General features: G+C 37.1%; 1 protein-coding gene across 1 annotated transcript in view; it reads right to left on the reverse strand.

The window, feature by feature from the left end:
* The window catches only part of LOC148950770 (ski oncogene-like), a 182352-nt gene that overhangs the window by 141726 nt on the left and 21455 nt on the right, over positions 1-19171 (reverse strand). The window contains exon 2 of the mRNA XM_089090443.1: positions 17697-18818. Within this exon, the coding sequence (XP_088946569.1) occupies positions 17697-18566 (870 nt within the window). The 5' untranslated portion in view covers positions 18567-18818. The remainder of the gene's footprint in view (positions 1-17696; positions 18819-19171) is intronic.

The following is a 19171-nucleotide window of genomic DNA, read 5'->3' on the forward strand; positions in this document are numbered from 1 at the left end:
AAAAATAATAATAAAAAAAGCTATAAAAAAAACAAAAAAATTCAAAAAAATGGGGGGAGGGGGAGGGGGGGCAAAAAGTTGGAAGGAAGGGGGCGCCCTTCGAGTTTGGGGATAGGGGACCTTTGGGGGGGGGGTGATGTCTCTGCTGGTTAGGGTGTTCACGTGCACATTCTTGTACAGTTGATATCAATAACAAAAACCTAGTCTAGTTGTCTTATACAACCATGACCATACTCTCAAAACCTGTTGAACCACTTTATAGGTTGCAAGCTTTTTTTTTTTAATTTACACGTGAAGCTACGTTACATATTCTTGTGAAATTCCTTGTGCAATTGATATCAATAGCAAAAAAAACAGTATGATTGTCTTATACAACCTTGAGTATTGTTTCAAACATGATTGGGCACTTTATAGGTAAAGGTTTGCCAGCTTTTTTGCAATGTCCACGTGATACCACACTGTATATTCTTGTAGGCGTGAATGTACGGTTGAAACTGTGTATATAGATACTACTTATACAGACAATTTCAGGAAGAATTTTTTTCTGGTCGGGGGGGGGCCCCTGGAGCAGCCCGTTCCATTGAAGAAGAGGTTCTGGTAGTATGTGTCCGTTTGTCAGTTGACATTTTGCTGAAGAGGGCGACGTAAATCAAACCATTATTAAAAATTTAATAAGAAATTAAATTAAAAAAAAACAAGTTTTTTCAGCTGAAAGTAAGAATCAACATAATAATTTAAAACAAACAGAAATTATTACGTCTTTGAGGGGGTCCTCCCCCAAGTCAATACCTCGCTCTTTACGCTACAGTTTTTTTTAGTGCTTTCCAAAGAGCTATCTATTCTAATTAAAAGGCCTTTGTGTTTCAGGGGTTTGTGAATTAATTTTTTTTTTACTTTTAACGTAAAGAGCGTGGTATTGACTAAGGGGAGAACCCCATCATATACGTAATACATATACGTAATAAAAAAAACAAGCGATACGGCTCAATAGTAATCGAAACTTTTAAAAACGGAACTTTGATGTCAATAAATGTATCAAAAGAATGGGCTTATAATGTTGATTCTAAATATATGAATTTTATTAAGTTTAGTATTACTCATCATAGGCTACGAGCCTGAGAAAATTTACCTGATTTTTTAAAGAGGGAAGAAACATCCCCTACAAGTGAAAGAATTTTAATGAAAATCACACCGTCAGATTCAGCGTATCAGAAAACCCTATAATATAGGTTTCAAGCTCATATCTGCAAAAATCTGCAACTTTGTATTTTTTGCCAGAAGAAAAATATACGACTATAGAAGTTCGTTACGTAAGTTAATTTGTAAATTACGTCAGAACCAAATTTAGAGACAGCCATTTAGCAAAAGAAAAGTAAAATTTTTGTGCAAATTTTGTTTACTTATTCAATGACGGTGAGCCAAAATAAAAGCTGCATTAACTAAAAAACGATCAGAAATTAAATACAAAAAACAAGTTTTTTAAACTGAAAGTAAGGAGCGACATTAAAACTTAAAACGAATAGAAATTATTCCGTATATGAAAGGGGCCTCGCTCTTTACGCTAAAGTTTGACTCTGTCTCACAACTTTATTTTTTAAAACAATAAAAAACTTTAGCGTAAAGAGCGAGGCGTTGAGGAGGGGACAGCCCCTTTCATATACGGAATAATTTCTGTTCGTTTTAAGTTTTAATGTCGTTCCTTACTTCCAGTTTAAAAAACTTGTTTTTTTTTATTTAATACCTAACCTAACTTAACCTAGCCTCTAACCACCTCTAAATATTAAATATTTAATTAAAAATATACATACATCGTAGTTTTCTCACTGAAAATAAGTAAATCATAACCAATTCAAATCGGTTTTGTCGTATATTAAACAGCGTAAATCTTGACGATGTTCTGTTTAACAGACAAGTAGGCCTACCTTACTTTTTACTTAGTTTTGCTAGAAGTTATTTTCTTTTAAACAATTTATTATTTGCAACTTAAACGTTAAGCGTCGACGAAATAATCCAGTCCAACGTATCTTCTTGGGAAGAACTTATCCAGGATTTTTTCGGGAGGGGGGAGGGGAGGTTACAAAAAAAAAACTTTAAAAAAGTATCGAAAATTTATTTATATTCATTTTGGTACTGTTTTACAAAGCGGTAAGCGCGCTACAATTGTATCAAAAATCAGATAGGATAAAACTCCGTACTTAAACGAGGTGCTGCATAAAGATAGGCATTACAAAGGGTTTTTCATTCCGGGAACTATATTTAAACCTAGTTTTTTGGGGTTTAGGGGACTAAAACTACCTAGGTTGGGTTAGGTTACGTATTTAATATATGCTAAGCTTTACTCTCACCCCCACCCCTAATGTGCCAATATATAGCCCAAATTTGTTTCTGAACTATTATCATCCTACTTTGTTTTATTTCATTAGCGTTAACAAAACTTCACTTTCCGCTCGCTTACCGCTTTGTAAAACAGTACCTTCATTTTGCCCACGTTTTTACGAATCGGAAAATCATTTCAGGAGTCTCAAACCCCCTACCCCCTGGATATGGCCTTGCCTCTTGGATATATAGAAAACCTCCCTTTTACCAACAACCATCCTTAATAATGATCAAAAAATTTAACACATTTTTCTGCTTCCCTGTAAAATTTATGTGGTGCAACATGATATTACCACCTTGCTATTACCGCAGTCGTAAAAATGGACTGGTATTATAAAAGCCATAAAACTACGTAACTTAGTTTTGATTGGTTACTTGATTATAAAAAAGAGGAGAGAAAAAAGAGGTACAACCGTCTGTTTAATTGCAATCGGCTGATAGACAATAAGGCGCCATGTCGTCTACTGGTTTTCAGCCAAATTTCCCATGGGCACTTTAGCATGGTCTTATCCAGCTCCGAGGCTTCACTCGACAAGAATACAGACCGACATTATTCTTTAATCATCGCATGCATTAAAATAAAAATATACGAAATCGAAAGTAAACATTACAAAAGCAAAACAGTTACCCGCAATACCCAGACAAGGCCGTATCCAGGGGGGGGGATTTGACCCCCCTCTAAATGTTTGTCCTATGCGTAAGAAATGAATATAAACAGATTTGTGATGCGTTTTTTAGTTGTTTTTTTTTTTGTAAAAAATAAACAGAAAAAATTCTTTTGTAATCCCCCCCCGAAAAAAATCCTGGATACGGCGGCCAGTCATGGGAGAAAATTCCTATTCCTGACTTAAAAACTCACCTCACGAAAAATCGGGTTAGAAAATATACCATTTTATATTAAATATTCATAAACCCAGAAATTAGGGTCAGAAACACGCGCTTTTGCAGGATCACTCCCTTCTAAGAACTCCCTGGAATGATTATCTAAAAAAATTGCTTGTTACAACTATAGTCTAATGTTTTAAAATGTAATGTTCGAAGCAACTTACTTTTTTGCAAAATCATAGCAACATTTACCCCCTAGCCACAGGAAAATTTCTCCCCGGGGTGGGTTTCATGGAAAAAGTGCGTTTTATGTAGCAAGCTCAGTTTATTACATTAATAAACAGCGTAAACATGTGAGATAGGGACTATTGCAGGAATTAAAGACTAGTGTATGCACGGCCGTATTCTGGGGGGAGGGTACCTTGTTTGACCACCACCCCAACCCCAATTTTCGTTGAATCCGAAAAAAATAATAAAGATATATAAAAACAAATTTTTATGCATTTTTAAAGTATTTTAGACCCCCCCCCCCCCGAACATTCATCCTTGATACGCCCTTGTGGTATGCATAATTGAATTAAGATCATAGTCTGCAAACTGCATGCTCCTAGATGGTCATTTATGCTTCAGTCAATCGATTGAAGGAAGCTTTTAGGAAGGGAACGAAGGGATTGAAGGAAGCGTTAGGGATTTGACCTCCCTCTAAATGTTTGTCCTACGCGTAAAAAAAAATGAATAAACAGATTTTTGATGCATTTTTTAGTTTTTTTTGTAAAATCATCCAGAAAAAAAATCTTTTGTAACCCCTCCCCCCCCCAAAAAAAAAATCCTGGATACGGCCGCCTATCACGGGAGAAAATTTCTACTCCTGCCTTAAAAACACACCTCACGAAAAATCGGTTAATAAAATATATTAAATATTCATAAACCCAGAAATTGGGGTCAGAAACATGTGCTTCTGCAGGATCACTCACTTCTAAGAACTCCCTGGACTGATTCCCTAAAAAAATTGCTTGGTACAACTATAGTGTTTTAAAATGTAATGTTCGAAGTAACTTACTTTTTTGCAAAATCATAGCAACGTTTACCCCCTAGCCACAGGAAAATCTCTCCCCGGGATGGGTCTCGCGGAAAAACTGCGTTTTATGTTGCAAGCTTAATTTATTACATTAATAAACAGCGTAAACATGTAAGATAGGGACTATTGCAGGAATTTAAGACTAGTGGTATACAAGGCCATATTCAGGGGGGTTACCTTGTTTGACCCCCCCCCCCCCCCCCAATTTTTATTGAACCCAAAAAACGTAACAAAAATGCATATAAACAAATTTTTATACGTTTCTAAATTGTTTTAGAATCCCCCCCGAACATTCATCCTTGTTACGCCCTTGTGGTATGCATATTTGAATGAAGGTCATAGTCTGCAAACTGCGTGAACATTTAATCACAATACATGCTCCTAGATGGTCATTTATGCTTGAGAAAATCGATTGAAGGAAGTTTTTGATCAAAATGATTGACCATCTAGGACCTTCTTTGGTGAGAGCAGAAAACGCAATGATTGATCAAAATAGACAAAGACAAAGACGGTCGTCAACCGCTTGAGTCATTCAAACTTTCTATCAATCACCGTCAATTGATCAAGTCAATCACAATACAGGCTCCTAGATGGTCAATTATACTGGAGTCAATAGATTGAAAGAAGCTTTTTATCAAAATGATTGACCATGGAGGGCCTCCTTTACGGAGGGCAGAAAACGTACTTATCTTTCAGGTCACACATCGAGTTTGGCATCCTAGAAAACCTGACGCGTGTCAAGTCGATTTGATATACCGATTTGATCAACGGCTGCAATCCGACGCGTCGTAGAAAGACTAAGGAAACATTTTTTTTACCCGATCTTATAAGCTAAAAGACAAGGAAGCAGAAGAGTCAATATAAATACATATAATATAAATATACATATAAATACAATATAATATAAATATAAATACATGTTGACTTTGAATAAATCACTATGAACTTTTTTTGCAGTACTATCAGGCCTGAACAAAGTTCCAAAGCTGCCAGTAGCAGAATTCGACAGAATTCCATAAGTTGTCAACACTTTAGCAGCACAGCTTGTGTTTTGACAGCTTTTCTTTAATCAAAAAGTATTTTTATATGTTAAAGTGGTATTTTCCGACAAAATCTACCAAACAATTTTAAAACTGCCAAGTAGTATTGCTACTTTACTACCACACTTTTTGCATGGAGTACAATATTATAGACGTAAATTTGAGAGCGTTCAACAATGACAAATATACCCTATATACTCCAAGCCAAGGTAATCAGTGGAATATATGACCAAAGAACGATCATGATGCCATGATTTTCTAAAAGTATGCTACTACGCAGATATTCATTAATAGACATGAGAATCCGGCTCTTTGACACTCAACAAAGAATGCGGAATTTTGCCAACATAAATTGCTATCAAATACTCTTTATTGACGTCTCAGACTTCATAGGTCGATATGGATCCTTCATCCGAACCCAATTGCTGGGAACAGAACCAAAGCCAACGGCTGACTAGACATCCCTTACGTTATTTATGGCCGGCTAAAATGCCCACATTTCCTCCCCTGCTGATTCGTATTTCAGCAATGTTGGCTGGGGTCTGAAAAACTGCGCAATTTCGAAATCCTGAACATCTATGAGTGGCTAGATAACGGAATGAATGGCCTAGTAATTTTTGCAAACCAAACGTTGAAGATGAGAACATTACATATTTCAAACAGTTCGTGTTAACGAACTGTAAGTAAGGAGTGACGTGGCTCAATAGTAGGCCTAACCGAAATTCTAAAAAACGGAATTTTGATATAAATATAAGGAGCAACGGTGCTTATGCATCATATCCTAAATAGCGCTATAGACTGTACAAGCAAACCCGACATGGAGACCCATCAAACGGGTATTTGCTATTAAATTGATTGCGAAGCGAGGTTTTTTATCGAGTTTACAATATTTAAACGATTGTTTTTTGGGGTTGGGGGGGGGGGGAAGGTACATAGGTTAGGTTACGCATTTAATATATGTTATGCTATACCCTCGCCCCCTAATTTACAAATATATAGCCCAAATTTGTTTTTAAACTATTTTATTTTCATCTTATTTTATTTTATTTCATTAGCATTAACTTGACTTCTTTCGTGTGTAGCATATAATGCATAAGTACCAGAGCAACATTAAAACTTTAAACGAACAGAAATTATTCCGTATGAGGGGGGGGGGCTTCCCCTCCTCTATACCCCGATCTTTACGCTAAAGTTCGACCTTTTGTCTCAGCTCTTTAAGAACGATTCCAGAAACACAAGGGCCGTGTAATTGGAATCCGAACCTTTTTTAAAAGCTATTAAAAATTTTAGCGTGAAGAGAGGGGTATTGAGGAGGGGGCAGCTACCTTCATATACGGAATAATTTTTATTCGTTTTAAGTTTTAATGTTGCTCCTTGCTTTCAGGAGAAAAAAAACTGTTTTTCGTTTAATATAAAATCAGGTATATTTGAGTGTGCGTATTCAAAAATAAGCAAGGTAATCAAGCAAGAAACATGAAACTTTAGGCAGAATATTTTGATTTAAAAAAAAAAAAAAACTACAAAAAGAAAACAAGCGTGGTGCGAAACGATAATAGAACACGAGAGCCAAAGGCGCAAGCTGCTGGTTGTAGCAGGCGAAGTGCGCAGAGGACATGAAAATGGTAAAGGCTCGTACGAACAAAGGAGGTGACAGGGTCAAATGCTACAGCAAACGATGGGAAGTGAGAGGGCGAACGTATTTTTCAACGTTCACTGGCTTAATAAAAAGTTTCATCGATTATTATATTTTCGCCTCATTTTAATTACACAATCGCACCAATTGAGGGGGGGGCAGGGGAGATTTTGAAAAACAATTGTGAGAATTTTCATTGAAAAAAGGTTGAAAAGGATAGAAAAAAAACACAAATGCCCATCCAGATTTTGGAAACTATTCTTGTTTGTGTTTACATTTGAAGATTAAAGAAAATACTCATCCCCTCTCCCCACTCCATTTTCATGAATTGTCAACCATGTAATTACAAAGAACAAAATAGGAAAAAAAGCGTAAAATTCACTTTTACTTCAAATTCAGCATCGTTCTTTAAAAAAAAACAAAAAAACTTGTTTTGAGTCTTCACTAAAAAACTATGGTTTCAGTTTTATCAATTTATTTTTCATCTTCATATTGTTCTTGGAAACCAATTCGCTGTTGCAAGAGATTTGTAGACTTCTCAAGATTGAATATGGATTACTTGACAAAAAGAGTGCAAGGCTTCCTATTTCTAACTTAGCCTACGTAGTAATAAGGAAGCCCATTTTTTGGTGAGCTTTTTATAACTACTTACATTAATTTGGATAAAATAACTTCTTTTTAAATGGAAAATAAATAACCTCATTAGCATCTCTTCAGTATGGGTAGAAAATAATTTTCGATCAAGGGCGTATTCAGGGGGGAAGGGTTAGGGGCTTTGGCCCCCCTCCACGAAATAATTTTCCAACTCGTAAAACCTTACAAAAAAACATAAACAAATTCTTAATGCTTCTTTTTGTAAGACCCCCCCCCAAAAAAAAAATCCCCCCGAACAAAAATCCTGGACACGGCCCTGCCTTTCATCCTTCAAAATTTCATCAGAGATTTGTGAACTAATTTTCAAACGCACCATATAATAGCTTGAATGTTTCCCTAACATTAAAATGATAGAATATATTTAAATGAAGAGTTAGCTACTTAAATATTCAGCGGGTGAAACAGAGAGGGGGCAAGAAAAGTTGAAATGTTCAAAACTATGCACTTCAGTATCTAAAGGTTTAATTGAATTAGTTTATTTGTCAAAAAAAATCATAGAATATCAACCATTTCTTAATATAAAACCCATGCAAAAAAATGATTTTCCTTGTTGTTCAAACTGGGGGGGGGGCTGCAAGTTTCCTTTGCGGGGTTTTTGGCAATGGAAATTCCAATGGTATACTTTTGTTTCGGTCCGAAGCCATTTTCGATGGGTTTTAGGTTATTTTTGAAATTCCCATAAATTCGTTTTCATTGCTATTAACAATCGAACTAAGCTACCATTCCTAAAACAGCTACAAATGATAGTTTTTTCTCACTAGCCGGTTTATTTTAAACGCATTTTTAAATGTATGGTTACTATGGGTCGTGGTTCGTTCTTTGCCCTTACTGGGGCAACCATGATCACTACTAGAGCCTTGCAGGCACACAGCATCTAATTTTCTAACATTTACTTTAGGCTACATTTACTAATTGCATGGCACAAGAGAAAAAAGGGGAAAATAAGGGAATGAAATTGAAGACCATGCATATCTGTAAAGTCTTGTCTTTTTTAAGTCTCACATAGCCCCTTTTTTTAATCTCAAGACTATTTAAACTGTCGATTACTAGATTTATCGCTGTATATACTAAATTTCAGCCCCTTGGGGCTCTTAACTTGGGTAGACACAACCCCTCTTTTTCCGATTCTATGTGTGTTCTTGAACGCATAAAAAGCTGATTAAAAACTTGAGCAATTGTTCACAACAAAACAGATACCGGGTTCTACAAACTTACGTAGCAAAGAAACTTTTTTTTGGCAAGTTGCAGAAGAACTATGGCAAAAACCAATTATTCCAGAAACAGATGGAAACGGAATCAAAAGCTTGACCATTGAATTTCAAACGTCTAAATTCCATATTTGTGGTAACTCAGCTCCTTCAATTAAGGAGGTATAGCCCCTTTTTCTAAACAGTGGCGTAACTTCATCAAAATCCTGGGGGGGGGGGACTAAGTTGGAGCCAATTTCCCAAATCAAGTCAAAATGACAGTTAAAACTGAAAAATGAGCCATATAGCATAAATGTAATCAAGCAGTTAGTGGTAACGAACTGTAAGCAAGGAGTGACCCGGCTCCTTGCTATATGGACGTTACTACTACTACTACCAATAGATTACTGCAGTACCAAGCCGCCTAAGGCCGACACAGTTGCGCACGCTTCTTCTCCACAGTAATATATTCAAAGCTTCATTTGGACTTTACCTTGATTATCTTTACATTCAATTTATTTAATACCAACCCTCCACTTTATCAGGCTTAAAAGTATCCCTGGGAACAAAATATAAAGGCTACCAAAAGTGATGCGTTTTGAGAAGCAGTTAAAGTAACAGGTGCGACGAAAATGATACATGAGCATCTGCACTGGTTAAGTGGGAAACTGCACATTCATGTTTATCTTAAAAATTAAAGAAACACTGATTTCAATTTGAGTGAAAGACTTTTATATGTAGCCTAGTTATACAGTTTTTGGTAATAACAGGCGCCAATTAAAAAAAAAAAAGAATGTGGGTAATTCAGCAAAAAATCTACCAAAAATGTAAGGCAACAAACAGCTTAAGAAGGTGTAGCTTTCCTTTGAAGGTTTAGCCGTTTTTTAGCAGCCAGCAGACTGTTAATCTTTGAATTTTTACGAACGAAGTGCGTTGCCAAATTTAACTAATTAGTTCTTATTATTTATTTTCACGGAACAACATGGCAGCACTGACAAGAATGCGGTACTGCGCTAATAACTTCATAATTTTGAAATAGCCAAAAAAATCCTTAGTAAACCAGGATTTTCAGTCAGTGATAGACCTAAGAAGGGTTCTGATGGCCAAAAAAATGCTGTTATTTGGGTGTCCTTGGCACTTGAATAAGCGATTAAATTAAATTAAAAAGATAGGAGCTTGAAACGGGTACTCTAGGGTTCTGTGATAGGCTGAATCTGATGGTGTGATTTTCATTAGATCACTTAACTTTTAGGGGTTGTTTCCCCCCTTTTTGAAAATCAGGAAAATTTTCTCAGACTCGTAACCATTGATGAATAAGACAAAACTTAATTAAATTTATATATTTGAAATCAGCATAAAAAGTCAATTCTTTGATATACCTATTGGTGTAAAAATTCCGCTTTTAAGAGTTTCGGTTACTATTGAACCGGGTCGCTCCTCTCTTACAGTTCGTGAAACCACCTGTGAAACAGGTAGTTTATTTTACATAAAACAGATGATAAAAATAAGAACTTAATAAAGTAAGATTTATATTTATGAGTAATGATAATATAACTTTATTTTAGGGTAAATTATCCTAAGCACAATAGTCTCGTAAAAAGCTTCCTGGCATAATGGGCCACAAATCCATCCACGAACTTTCATTCATGTAGTCTAACAATTTGTCAAGCTAGCAAAAAGCCACTCATCTATAGTTCTACCAAACTAATCCAGGCTTCTACAAATTTTCTGAATCCGTATAGCCTAGAGCAAAATAAATTGGCCGTATAAAATAAAAAAAACATTCTCTGCAAGAAAAAAATTGAGCAATTTTGATTTTATGCTAAAATGAAGAAGACGCCATAATAAGATAGAAGTCCGATGGAAAGACGCCGTTGGATGTTTCTAAATTCCCTTCTGAAGTGAGCAGATGGCCGGACAATTTATAGGAAGCTGCTCCACGAACGTGTCAAGGGTATGGTTCCAACACGACCCATAAGGGCGGCCAGGGCAAGTCAAGTAAGTTACAACGCTGCATGGAAAATGGTAGTAAACGCACAAAAAGACAAATCTAGTGATCTCAACGATTTTGCCAGTCCGTAAAGAATTAACAGACACATGGCGTTAAAAGTGGATTTTTGTACGGTACGTCTTTTAATTTCGGATGGTCAAAGTGTACGCAATACAAACTTTACGAAGATAAAAAAGAAGTCAATTGAGTGTTTAAAAAGTCCGTAGGTTCAACCGCATCTGATGCTAAAACAAAAGTTGTATCCTCTTCGCCTGTGCAGCTACTGTGGATTGACATAGGCTTGACAATACAGAACCCAAGGCTCAACCCAAGTTGCCGCAGACCCGACGCAAAGGCCTTTTAAGTAAAGAGGGGTCAATAATCTATAAAATAGCCTAGAACGTTGTATCTGCAACTATGAATATTACCAGCCTACTAGTAGGTCCGTTTAGAAATCCGCTGTCCCCGTCACGGTCCTTTTGTAAATATATTTATACGTATATGTGCCTGGTTTGAGATCCATGGAGCTACAAAAGAGAGGAAAAAACGGATAAGCAATATGTATATCTCACCGAGAGTTGTCTCAGGAAGTTTCCAATAGAGAGACGCCAACACAAATTTGAAATCCAACAAAATTGGATTAGGAAACAAAAATGCTATAGGAAGAAACGCCTGGCAGTTGATTCTTAAAATATGGAAATGTCAAATAAACTTCATTCAAAGGCGCCACGGTCTGGAATTTTTCGGAAAAAAAAACACATCAGGAAGAGGATAAAACAACAAGCGTTACATTAATATGTGGACCGTATATACGTTTCTAATTTTACCAACAAAAGGTATTAAAAGTTTACTGACGACAGTTTCTAATTCGAAAGTTTCTAGGTCTATCTGCTAAAGTATTAAAAGCTTTAACTATAATGTAGAGCTTACGCGGATAAAACTAAATGGCTGCAATAAATCGTTAGAATGTTAAAGATAATTTCGAGGTAAACCATTTAAGGAGGGAAATTGGGGAAGATGTGAAGGACAAAGGATCAAAAGGACTCAAAACAAAACGTTCCACCTGGAAAAAATTGGCATGTTTGGCTCCCAATTTTCTTCGTTCTAAATAAGATTGTAGGGAAAAACGGAGAGCAGGACGTCCGCGGTTGGGGTGAGAGGATATCGTTAAGAAAGATTTAAGAGAAATGGGAACTCCTGAGAGTGAAAAAAGATGCTTTGGACGGAGGAGCGTGCATAGCTGTCTTGGCCTCAGGTGGCTTGGTGCTACGGTGAGTTGGTTAGTAATAGTAGTAGTAGTATATGACCTTATTATTCGGCCACACTCTTTGTAACTAAGTTAGCTATGTTCACTCAGAGACACAATTTCAGTTCTTCTTAGGAGTTCAGGAACTAAAACTTTTGCCGAAGGAGAATATGGCTGCAAAATCCCTATATTTACACACCATTAAAAAAAAACCTTTTTGAATAGAAACTACATTTCTTTAGTATTATCAGCTCTATAAAAGAGGAGACATTCGGTTCATATTCATTGCTTTCATTGGGAAAACACAGCTCTTCAACAGCAGCAATATGAAATTAATAAGCACAAGGGGTTGCAAACGGTATGCCTTAAATGCATGCAACTTTTTCCTTTTATTTTCCCCTTTCAAGCTCATAACCAATTCTTTGTGTGTGTCTTCAATCCTGTCCCTAGATTACACGAAGCAGCTTAATACGCAGTCCTTGATTTGGAATTTCAAGGAGGAACATTTATAGTCAAGTGCACAAGATATCGCCTTAATAAATGCAAGGCACATCTCTTATTCCCTTCACCTTCTAGGAAACATTGATTTTAAGCTTACTTTTTCCAGGCTCTGGTTTAAGTTTGTTGACCAGGCTGGAAGAATAGACAAGGGAATTACTGTCTATTGCGCACTTTCGGGCGGGGAGTTTTATTGAGGTCAGAACACAAAATACACGTGTGTCAAACAGGTAGTTTTGGGTTGCAATTAGCGTGACAAGGGTTTTAATGGGTACCGTTTTTAGCCGTCAACGAATTTCCATAATCAAAGACATCCCTAGATTCGCAGAGTATAAAGCTAAAAGAAAATGGTTTTTAATGTGGAACCCCTAAATTGTCGGCTGCCATAGGCGTAAATAGGACTGAGCTCGGAGGGGGGGGGTATAATTGACACAACTATAGTTAAGTATCTAAAAGACATGTATTTTGACTTCAATGGGATTGCCAACTATGTGAGTGATTAATTTTGCATATATTTTCTGGAATGTGTAGAATACTTGCTTGGTAATAAGATACAATGAATTGATATTGTAGACCAGTTGGAGCATACCCCCCTCTCTCTCCTGATTTCCCCATTGTAAGCTACACTGCAATCTACGCAATATTGGCCAAAAGTTTTCCAAAGTAAACATGATTTTGGGCATTTCGCAGAAGTTTACAGAACCATATTATTTTAACAATATTATTTTAAAGTATTTTTAAAAAATACACCGGGTCATACCCGTATAGATAGAAAGGAAGATTACCACCAAAGACCCACTAGAGAAATTTTCGCTAAGAGAATTTCGTTTTTGGAAAATACACTACAACGAATAAAAATCTTTAACGCGGTTAGCGTATTTAGACATAAGAAAGATTCCTTAGTGAATCCTCTTAGAATATTTGCATTCCCTCGATTTATTTATTTCATATGAAGCAAGGCAGACTATGACAGTACTTAGGACAAAAATATTCAATGAAATTAAATGCAATTCATGCATACAAACATATTCAAACTATCCTTAGTTCGTTTTTTCCCCTTTTTATACAGTTGTAAGCGTTTTAGACGAAGCGCCAATTAGATTTTTCTTCTTGGAAGAGGCAAGAAATAGACAAAAACTGTATTTATAGACCGTTTTCAAGGAATTTTGCCTTTTGTAGCACAATACCAAAATATATTTGCGTACAAGTGTGGTCATGCACCGTACACAGGATTTGTTTCTGGGGCCGGGATTCCACAGGGGCGGCTAAACTTCTAAACACCAAAATATATGAATTATGGAATGTGGTACTTGTGTATTATAGCGATGACACTTTGTTCTTGATCTGTAATGAAATCGGGTTTCTTTGTGCACTCGGAGATATTCAGCTTAGCCTGAGTGAGATAAATTACAAAGCAAGTATTTTTAATTATTCATTTAATATATAGGCCTAGTTAGTTAGGTTAGATTAGGTATTTCATATAATGCGTTCTGGGCGGCCTGCTTTCCATAATTGTCGAAGGTAGTTTGTATAATTGTGTAACCCGTCCCCTGATGTGCAAATATATAGCCGAGATTTCTTCTAAACTATTATATTTTTATCCTATTTTGTTTTTTTTTTCATTAGCATTAATCAAACTTCATTTCTCGCGTGTATTACAGATAATACAACAGTACCCTAAAGTATTACACTCTCATCAGATTTTGGTATATTTCATTATGATTAACCTAACTTTACTTTTTGAGTGTGGTCGGGATCTTGATTCGGCCTTGGCGATATCTTGTTTTATCCTGTGATGTACAAGAAGGGACCGAGTTCCCAATCCCTTAGTTAAACTAAAGAGAAAATGGTGACATACATGTTTTGCATAGGCCAAACAATCTGCTCCATAAAACAAACAACCAGAGAAAGATTTTAAGTCGATTAAAAAATTAGGGGAAATGTATGTTGTAACTAAGTATGTTTTCTTTGTATTATAATATAAAAATCGTCTAATGAAAAACTACAGAAAGGTTTGGCTTGTCTTTTGAAATGGAGACTATGCTTAGATATACTTTAATTTGAATTTAGGCATTAATTCCAGTTATCCGGAAAAGTCTTAGCAAACTAGGCGACAAAGTAAGGAATCAACTAAGAGAATCATAAACTCTGACAGGGGCGTAATTTTCAATGGGGCAGGGGGGGGGGGCAACTGCCCCTCACAGACCTCGGTTTGCCCCCGCCAGATCCCCGTTTTCCCCCCTCCAGCTGAAATTTAGTTTCTTCCAAAATCTCGTCAAAACTAACATAACCTGCATAATTAAAATATCAACAGTAACATATCAGTGTTTTAGTACATATTCACATTTAGAGCACTATAAGTTACCTTTATATAGTACTATAAAGTACCTATATGGTATCAAACGGCTTATTTTTTTAGTTTTTAAGGACATTTTCACTTGATTTAGGAAAATTGGCTCCAACTTGCCCCCCCCCCTCCCCTGGATTTTGACGAAATTCTGTCCCTGGACTCTGGTGTTGTCTGAACGTTGAAATCTAATATTAAAAAATTAAGTTAATTGATTTAGCTTTTGAATAGCTCATATAGATCATTAATTACAGGGGGGGGGGGGTCATCAAGCAAATGCAGTACATTACAATCTCTATGAATAACCAGGACAATAACAGGATTAGTAAATTAAAATTTCGACACAAGTAGCCGGAGAATTAGTTAAACTACAAAATAGATCATTAGTCTCTGTCAAAGAGAATTTCCGCGTAGGATATAAACTACTTCAAGATGACAAATGATTTATGAATGCCTGGTGAAATTGGGAAAGTCTAAATGGAAAACATGATCAAAGGACGTGAAAAACATAGAGAGGCATAGCCTTAAATTTCTTTACAAAAATAGAAAAAATAAAACGAGACCTGATCTTCCAGTGATCTATATATAAACGGGATCTGCTTCACTCGCTTGAGGATTTCTCACTAAAATATAGATGGACATAACAGAGCCGTTCGTAAGGGGGGGGGGGGGCAACCGGTCAGCCATCCCCGGGCGGTTCAGCTTGGGGGCAGTTGGGGGATTGCGCACCTTGGTGAACCTTTTCACGTAAATTCAGCTTTTTATGCTTATATTTAAGTCGGAAGGCGGGGGGGGGGGAGGCTGTAATTAATTTTTCCCCGGGCATCACCAACTCTAGGAACGGCTCTTTGGACATATCGACGCAAGGAAGGAGAGGGGATAGAATGTTAAATCCACATGAACAACACTTTCCTTTTCCAGGACGTCGAAACAAGAAAGTGTCGTTTTAGGCCACTATTGTTCAACTTTGACCAGGGAAGTCCTTTGGGAAACTCCTGATTGGGGGGGGGGGAGGAGAGATTCCATAGTAATCCTCTTCTTAAGTCCCTTGTCAAACAAAAATTCGGGTACACATACAGTGGCGGCAATTCACCCAAATTTAGGGATGAGGGAAGGATTCTTTTGTTTAATTTAAATTCTTTGTTTAATGTTTAATGACAAAAAAAGGTAAAGAATACGGCATTGGACTTTACAGTCCCTACCGACGGCGCTAATCTCCGTTTCTTGGCCCTTCAGCCAGAAAGTGCAATGGGGGGTTGGGGGCCAACAATCCTGTGCTTTCGCACACCCTTCCTGTTTACCTTCCCCAGATTTCTCCAGGTACCCATTTAGAGCTAGGTCGACAAAATTCTACCAGCTAGTGGTTTCGATCCACCGACCCCTGGGTTATGGGCCCAGCGCGCTTCCGCTGCGCTAAGCTGCTGTTTAAAAAATGGTACTGAATGGAAATCTAGTTTTTTCCTGTTTGATCTCTATCCTATTAGTCATGGTTCTCAAACTTATCTAGACACTATATCCCTTTTTACCCAAAAACATTTTAGGTACCCCTTCTCAGTAACTGGTACTAAGTAAACTGTAGCCTTGCAAAAATATAAATAAAATTGCAAGTCCTAGAGTTAAAGGATTTTTTTTGGCCAGCCGCGTACCCCCTAAAATTTTTGCGCACCCCAAGGGGTACACGTACCACAGTTTGAGAACCACTGCTATAAGTAACCATAGCCCCCCCCCCCCAGAAAAACAATTAAGAAACCTGAATTTAAGTCTTTGGTTAAACCTGATCAAGTTTTAATGAAACGAACTATTGCTTATAATATAGGCGGAATTTGAACCAAATATGATAAAATCCTGACATACAGTTGGCTTGTCTTAAAAACAAGTTCAACACGACCAGATGCGGCACATTGTTATGCCGCAAGATCAATTCTAATGTGCCGTGAGATCGGTTTATGTGCTCCAAGAAATTGGAACCAATAAATCAAAACATAGCCATAAGTAAATTCATATCATTTTTTTTCCTTTTAGGCATTCTACTTGTAGCTGATGAGTAAGTTCGGTGACACACTAAGTGGCTAAGTTTTAATTTTGCCAAATTAAAATAGCCTAGGCCTATTTGTTATTTATGTTTAGACAGGTGTTTCTCCATGCTTCATGTGCTCCCAGAGGCATCAATTCCCGAAAATGTAGGAGGAGTGAAAATAAAGTATTTTTCAAAATATAGAAGGGGGGGGGGAAAGTAAATTTGTTGTTTTGTTTCTTCAATTAAAATTCCAAGAAAAGGTACTTGGTAAATATTGACCAAATCATATTATTGAGTAACAACTAAAGTAAATATACCATTCGCTGCCTTTTTTTATGTTCATTATGAATAAAATAATCATTTTTATCGGAAATAAATTCTAGCCCCCCCCCCCTATATATGCCAATTCAGGGTACATGTTTCTACATTAGGGGGGGGGCAAATTTTATTTCTGATGTAAATGGGAGGTAAGTTAAAAATTTACCCCCCCCCCTAATGTAGAAATATATACCCTGAATTGGCATATATAGGGGGGGGGGTAAATTTATTTCCGATAGAAATGATTATTATATTCGTAATCAGCATAAAAAAAGGCATCGAATGGTATATTCACTTTAGTTGTTACTCAATAATATTATTTGTTAAATATTTACCAGGTACTTTTCGAGCAATACATTTTCAAAATCTAGGGAGGGATTTGTAGGAGGGAGTGGACAATTGCCCCCTCTCCTCAATTGACGTTCCTCTGTGCTTCTAGGTGTATTATTGACAAGAGAGGCTGAGAACATAAAAAGTAAAACCTTACCTCGTCATTCACAAATCTTAACTTGAATTCATCCAAGACCTTAACAAGGGATTCATGATTCACTTGATCCTTAGCCAAAAGAAGATAAGCCCTCCAGTTAGCTGAGTCAAAGCCCCAGTGACATGTTCTTCGTTCTCTATCCTTATGGGCATGTTTGACAAAATTTTCAGGTGAAAACATGTTATGGCACTCTAAACATTCAATGCACGATGAACTAGAGCTTATATACAAATCTGGGGTACAAAGACCCTCGCACTTTCCAAAACACTCGTGATATACTCTCATTGAAAATGATACATATTCAGTGTTTTCTAACTTCAGCCTTTTGGCATTTGGCATAAAATTGTTATACACCAAAGCATTACACAAACGTTCAGCGTCAGTTTTTGTCACCAAACCTGCATCAGCTGTATGACTTGGCAAGACCCCTGCAGCCTTGAATGCCTCCAACTGTGCAGGACTACAAGAGCTACGGTGCAACTGCAGAAGGTCCCAGGCCACATTTATATCAGCAATATGAATATCGCTTAAAACAGTATTAAACACTTCAACAAGACAAAGCCTCGCTTCACCTCCAACCATAAAACCATGCAAGGTATGACCATGTAGGGATACTTCTAGTAAACTAGTACTTCCAGGATCTCTTGCTGAGAGTATAGGAGGTGGCACTGGAGGGCCAATAATTGGCTCCTTGAACTCAGGTGGTGTGGCAGGGTTGTCCCCTACTTCTGTTTTGACCTTAGTAAGATCATAATCCTGGTCGCCTAAAATCACACTAGGCCCATGTAAGCTATCTTTTGCTGATGACTGATAACTTATTAACACCCTCTTTAAGTGAGGCGTGTATGGGTGTATTTCCTTCGTTTTCATTTCAAAAATTAACTACTTCACACAACATTTCAAACTATCACACCACTCCTCTCTAGTCGTTTCTCCTCTCTGTCTGGCCTCGTCAGAGATACGCAACAGCATTGAGCGAGACACACCTCAGTGGCGCCAGTCTCCGAGTAGCGGATAAATTAGCAAGACTCTTTCCTATTACTGGCGAGACGATTGATTTTCGCATGTGTAAAATAGTGATTGAAGGACGGACAAAAATCCCTCTTGAACAACCATGAAAATCTGCAAGGAAAAATTGCCAAAATGAATTAGATTTATCCACGTGCATAGGGTTTTGCCTACTGTGAATAGGTTTTTTTTTTATTGAGGATCGAGGGGTGCCCACTTTTCGAGATCCGTACTTAAGTAGTGCGTGGCGTGACCGTGTGGCACACGTGGCGTTCCATGATACACACTCGGTGGAGGAAAGCGGGCACCCCTCGATGATGATCCTATTCCTATTTTGTTGCATTCTGTCAGTAGCGTCAAATGAGAAGGGGGGGGGGGAGAGTGTCCCCAATATTTTTTTGTATATCCTCCCAGATTGTTAAAAAATCGTTATTGATATATTTCCATAAAAAAATGTCTTTCTTTGG

The sequence above is a fragment of the Artemia sp. Qi Xiang Cuo genome, chromosome 6 (genome assembly GCF_049724085.1).
Source record: "Artemia sp. Qi Xiang Cuo chromosome 6, ASM4972408v1, whole genome shotgun sequence".
NCBI classification, from domain to species: domain Eukaryota; kingdom Metazoa; phylum Arthropoda; class Branchiopoda; order Anostraca; family Artemiidae; genus Artemia; species Artemia sp. Qi Xiang Cuo.